This window comes from Echinops telfairi, unplaced genomic scaffold, assembly GCF_000313985.2.
Source record: "Echinops telfairi isolate 266 unplaced genomic scaffold, ASM31398v2 ScPeMD7_7458;HRSCAF=8496, whole genome shotgun sequence".
NCBI lineage: Eukaryota > Metazoa > Chordata > Mammalia > Afrosoricida > Tenrecidae > Echinops > Echinops telfairi.
This window is the reverse complement of record NW_022111358.1, coordinates 2500338-2506476: the sequence shown is the minus strand read 5'-3', so window position 1 is coordinate 2506476 and position 6139 is coordinate 2500338. Positions and strand designations below refer to the sequence as shown.

General features: G+C 44.8%; 1 protein-coding gene across 1 annotated transcript in view; it reads left to right on the top strand.

Moving 5' to 3' along the window:
- The window catches only part of VPS53 (VPS53 subunit of GARP complex), a 139494-nt gene that overhangs the window by 42829 nt on the left and 90526 nt on the right, over positions 1 to 6139 (top strand). Inside the window, exons 6-7 of the mRNA XM_013005825.3 lie at positions 932 to 1047; positions 2818 to 2937. Of these exons, the coding sequence (XP_012861279.3) occupies positions 932 to 1047; positions 2818 to 2937 (236 nt within the window). The remainder of the gene's footprint in view (positions 1 to 931; positions 1048 to 2817; positions 2938 to 6139) is intronic.

Below are 6139 nucleotides of genomic sequence, written 5' to 3'. Positions count from 1 at the left end.
CCACCTGTTCTTGGTAGCTATAATGAACCTTATTCTCTAGATAGTTACCTATTGTGGATATTTAATCTGAGTGGGACCTTCGGATCTGGCTCGTTGCCCATAGCATAATGTTTCCAAGGTTCACCCATGTTGTAGCATAGATTAGAACCGCATCCCTTGTTAGGGCTGAACAATATTCCATTACCCCACTTTGTGTATCCATGCCTCTGTGGATGGACACTTGGGTTGTTTCTGCCTTTTGTCTGTTGTGAATTAGGCTGCAGTGGAAATGGTGTGCAGGCACCTGTTTGAGCCTCTTCTTTCAGTTCCTTTGGGCACATAACTAGGAATGGAATTGCTGGGTCCAAGTCTACTAATATTTCGAAATACAGAATTCCTCCCTTTTGGATCCACTGGATCAACACTGTCAGAATTCCATTTCTCAGATCATGTGTTTTGCTTCCTAAAGATTTTACCTCGCATAACATTTCTTGCTAAGCTTAAGTTACACTGGTTAAAATTTGTCTTCTTGAGAGTTGAAAGTCTTTTCCTTACATGAGAGCTGAACAGTAAACTCTGGTCCCATTAATAAGACCGTCGCCATAGGAATTGCTGACTAGGACTATCCACTTGCTACTGAGATGGTCTAGCTGTAGTTTCCAAAGACACACTTCCCTGCCCTTGTGCTTGGGTCCTGCCCTCTGCAGGCATTGCTGATATATTGGGGTTTGATTCTCTCAGCTGAGGTTTTCTAACCCTGGGGGAAGTCTTTGGAAGAAATGCCAAATTGCATTTACATGAACTTGTTGGAGATGCTTTTGATTTTGTGCTTCTTCGAGGGTGCCCCTTTCCTCCAAGGGGTAGTAGTCGGGGCTTTATCTTTATTTCCCATGCATTGTTTTCTGTTTTTCTGACTGCCTTCCTTTCTCTCCTCTGGTTTTTCCACGTGTAGGTTAAAGAGATCACGCGCGATATTAAGCAGTTAGATCACGCCAAACGTCATCTGACCACCTCAATCACAACGCTGAACCACCTGCACATGCTGGCAGGCGGCGTCGACTCCCTCGAGTAAGCACAGTGGGGCCCCAGGAAATGTGCCTTGGGAGGAAAATGGCATTGTGGGTAATTCACTTTCCAACCAGGAAAGGCTCTCCATCCTGCCTTACTTTTTGCTAAATTGCCTCAAGTGTTCAGCCGCCCTTTTTATTTCATGCTCTGAAGTATTCCAACCCATCCCGAAGACCTGAATCTTTGAAGTGAGGTGGAACTGAGCCAGAAGATTCCCTGGAGAGCTTGTGGAAGATGACCCTGAGGATAGGGGTGGCTTTATGGGGGGCGGCTGTATACCATTGAGACAGACAGGGTGATCAGGTCATTATCACTCCCTACAGGTAGCCTGTGCCTGGCAAGTTTTCCTGTATGGATTGGACTGAGTTGAATGTAGCAGATGGAAGCATGTCTTAGATCTTTCCTTCAGTCCCATCTTCCAGACACAGCGACTAGAGGAAGTGTACACAGGAGTGTTAGGAATGGCGTGAGAAGGACAAGGTAGTTACTTACTACAAAGCAGCAATCCCAAGCCTGACCTCACAGCATTTCTGTGGTCTTGTCTGAAATGGCGAATTCCTTCCACCCCAGCCTCACTGCAATCCCTTGTGTGGCCAGAGAGAGACCATCTCCACAGACATCTAGGTCCATGCTAAAGTTGAGGGAGGGGTGAGCCTTGAAGGAAGCAGGAGGGAAGGCCAGACTCATTTCTGATCTCTCGTAGGCCTAGCCTGAGCACCACTAAGAGCAGCAGTCCGTAGGAGACCAGAGGGCCCAGTTCCTTTGACTCCTCCCCCAGTTCCCTCCGTGCTTTCTACCAGACTGGCAGACCAGGCACTGGATGGAACATAATGCCTTGGCTTGAACTTGAGCCTTTCTTTTTAAATGCCACTTACAGGAAGTCATAAATTATACATTTAATTTAAAAGGCCAACCCTAATGAAAAGTTTAGCTCTAAGAGTCTGTACTTCTGTGTTGTTTGAAACTGTTGATTTTGTCAACCTTTCATTTAAGCTTCATTAACCTTAGCAGTAAGGAGCCCCGGTGGCCCAGTGGGTTGCTCTTCGGGGACTGCTAATGGCAATGTTAGCAGTTTAAAGCCATCAGCCATGCCTCGAGAGAAAGATGAGGCGTTCTGGCCTTGCAAAGATGGACAGCCTCAGAAACAATTGGAATCCACTGAGTGGCAGTGAGCTTTTTGCATCTAACTGCCCTTTGCTGTGCTCAAGAAAGCGCGTTAGATTTGTCCCTTGACTGTAATCCTCTGATGATGATAACCGGTTCCGTTTTTTTTTCAAAGGCTTCTTATTTTTTTTTTTTTTTTGCGTTCAGGGGGTTTCTTGTTCTTGTGACCCCAAATGACAGAGTAGAACTGCCCTGTAGAGTTTCCGAGACTATAGTCTTTATTGGCGCAAATCATCAACACTTTTTGCCCACAGGGAGGCTGGTGGGTTCAAATCCCTGACTTTTTGGTTAGCGGCTAACCGCATAACCGTTGGACCATCTGGGCATCCCGTTCTTAAAACCCAACCCAAATGCCCCACCTTCATCTCTCTAGATTCACATACCCCTGGTCCTCTCCCCTTGAGAATCCACCACTCGCTCATCCATTTGAATCCCCTGTCCCACTTTTTCCCACCCCAGTGCGACACCATCATATACATTCAGTGCTCAGTAAATGCGCTTTCAGTCGAGTGGGCGTCTCCTTCTGCACTGAGCAGGGCGCTACATTGACATTCGGTGTCCTCAGTTCTTTCCTGGAGTCTCAGCTCCTTGTTTCCTTCCACGCAGGGCCCTGACCAGGCGAAGACAATATGGAGAAATCGCCAATCTCCTTCAAGGAGTGATGAATGTGCTGGAGCACTTCCACAAGTACATGGGAATCCCACAGATCCGGCAGCTTTCCGAAAGGTAACATCTCCCTGGAGAAGAGGAGTTTCCCGTGAGAATGAAGGTGTTCAGAAGTGTGTGAACACTGGTCTCGGTACAGTCATCACAGTCTTACCATAGGCTGGAGGTGCTCGAACTTGATCGGATGCGGGTCTGCCCTCTGCCGTACCACTAGTAAGGCTGTGTCTTCAGGGTCACGGTTAGCTAGATAGTTTCCTAGCGTCATGGGGATGGCAGCCCGTGAACTGTACCTAAATATGGGCAGCTCCCAGTGGTCCACATCGGTGAGAGAAGCTGTTCCCGTGACCGGTTTTTGCAGAACCACCATAAAATGTAAGGGCTTCAAACACTAAAGAAACCTGCTGCCTGTCTCTGCTACGTGTTGTGTCACTGGGGTGGCTCAAGAGGGGCCTGGGGGTCCACTTTCCAGGGGTTGGCAAGTTCGCCCTCGCTGAGAGCTGGGAGCTCACTAGGCCCGTGGGCAGGCACCCTTGGGTTGTTTTCAATGGGCCGTCTGGAATTCCTCGTGGTGAGAGGGCTGGGTTCCAAGAATAGCTTCTTGGGAGAACCAGGCCTTGGGAGTCAGAATGCTACTTCTGTTAAAGTCAGAAGCCTGCCATGATCCGAAAGGGGGAACCAGTGCCTCCCAGCCCTCAATGGCGGGAGGGATGTCAAAGTTACATCGATAAGCCGAGGTTTTACTGGCAATCTTTGAAAAGGCCAGTCTACCGGAAGAACTTCAAGTGTGGCAGAATGATGACCTGCCGTCTGACCTAGTTATGTGCACTTAAATTTTAGTAGCCATTGGCCATTGCCTTCCAAAAAGCTTTTATTTATTTATAGTTCCATCTGCATAATATCTGAATACCCACTTCCCTGTGCCCAGAAATAACACTTGATACTGTCAGATTCTTTAAAAATCCAAAAGATAAAAAATCATATCTAGTTGCTGTAATTTTCATGTCCCTGAGAACTAGTCCTGTCAGTGTCTTTTCATTTGATTGCTGACCAGTGCGTCTTCTCTGTGAAGTGCCTGTTTGTATCCCTTGCCTATTTTTCATCCCTTTCTTATTGATATGTAGGTATTCTTTCTCTATTCTGGTTTTTAATCTTTTATCAGGTCTGATAAAATTTGCATGCCAGTGTGTTTTTTACAAAATTCTGTATTCACTACAGGGTAAAATGTTTACAATGTTGACTACACTATTTGAACCCTTAATAGTTTGCCTGTTTACCATATTTTAAAAATTATTTTTTACATTATTTTTGATCTGTTAATTTCTAAAGAAAAATTTAATGAAGCTATAATTGAGCTCTATTTCACTCTCTTTTTTTATTTTTTTTGGGGGTGTGGTGGTCATGCTTTGCTGACCAAAACTTAGATGCTATTTATTTGGTATATAAATTAGGTTTGTGACTGTTAACATCCTGTCTTGATCCTTTTTCTGCTTTTTCTTTTGATTTAGATTTTATTTACGAGTATTTTTTAAAAATAGGCTACTATAACATATGTATTCTGATTATTGATATATTTAGAATATTTTATTTATTCCATGCAAACCTAAGAATCCAGAAGGCAGTAACATTGTCTTTTTAAATTCACTGTCCTATCCCTGATATGTAGACTGTTGCCTGGTTTATAGTAGATGGCCAGTAAATATTTATGGAATGAATGGATTGATGACATAAAAGACCCGATGCTTATTTTTACTCTTTCCATTCCCCTTATCATGTTTCATATGTATATCATCTGGTACTTTGTTGCTGGATTGTTATTTAATTGATTTGTTTTTATAATAAGCAGTTACTGTATATACTCGTGTATAAGCCGAGTTTTTCAGCACATTTTTAATGCAGTTTTTATGGTAAAGTTAGGTGCCTCAACTGATATTCGGGTCAGCTTATACTCGAGTATATGTGGTATATAGTCTTAGTCTTAAGTTGTTGCGATCCTGGTAGCAAATACGTTGGGCTACGAACCACAAGGTATATACTCTGTGCTCTGTAAAGAGTGATGGCAGGGATCGCCCGGGACACCCTATAAGGAACAGCTCTCCACCATTAGTGCTTCAGAGGCTCACAATGAGCAGAATGCAGTGGTTTGGCTTGCTTTCATTCAGTATGCTGTATTCTTTCTCCTCGTACAACTCTTATCACAATCCATACCCATCATTTATTCTCACAGCCCACTTTTCTTTCTTGGGTGTGTTCATTTACTTTTATTCTTGCTGAAATATCTCCTCCAGTGATTCTATGAGAGGGGGTTATGTGGATGGAAAATCCCGTGTTCAAATCTCCTTTATATTCACACCAGAATAATAGTTTGGCTGGACACAGAGTTCTACTTTTAAGACGTGTTCTGTTAGCACCGTGGAGACTCGTCGACCGCGTGGCATGCAGTGTTGCCTACTAAAGCCTGAAGTCAGTGTGGTTCTTATTCCTTTGTAAGATAATCTGCTCTCGCGTGGCTCTGTGTGCTGGAGAAGCATTTTATAAGTTGGCAGCAGTAAGGAATCCAGGCTTTTACGCTCTGCGCTTATTTGTTGTGCCTTCATCTGAAGACTCACGAGTTACTGAAGACGTTTCTGGGACCTTCTGCTCGTTTATTCCTCAGGGTAGTCTCTCTGTTTTGTTCCCTCTAGTCTCGCATTTCAGAATTCCTATCACTTGACTGTTGGAACTTCTAGACCGAGTGCATGCCAGGTTTTTCTTTCGTATTTTCCATCTTTTGGGCTGCTTTCTGAGAGAATTCCTCCGCTCCGTCTTCCTGTTTTAATCTGCTCTTCAGTTGTGCCTGTTCCGCTCGTTGGCCCAGCTGTTGGGTCTTTATTTCAACAACCTAAGTTTTTCATGTGCCGGATATCTAGCTGATTCTTTTTTCACAGGAATAATATCCTCTTAACTCTCTCAGAGACCGTATGTTTTATTTCTGTTAAAGCTCTGAGTGGCCTGCTTGCCTTTCTTTCCTCCGATTCAAGCTCTCTCTTTAGTGTGTCGAGCCTGGGACCCTTAGGATTAGTCAGCTGCCGTCGAGCTGACCCTGACTCATGGCAACCTTATTTATGCACCGTGGAATGAAACCTCGGCCAGCCCTGCCCTGTCATCCTCACACTCACCAGCAGGTTTGGGCCCTTTGTGATGACTGGGCCTGCCCACCTCACCGAGTCTCCTATCCCTTCACCGGCCCTCTGCTCCAGATGTTCTCCTCTAGCCCTTGAGCCTT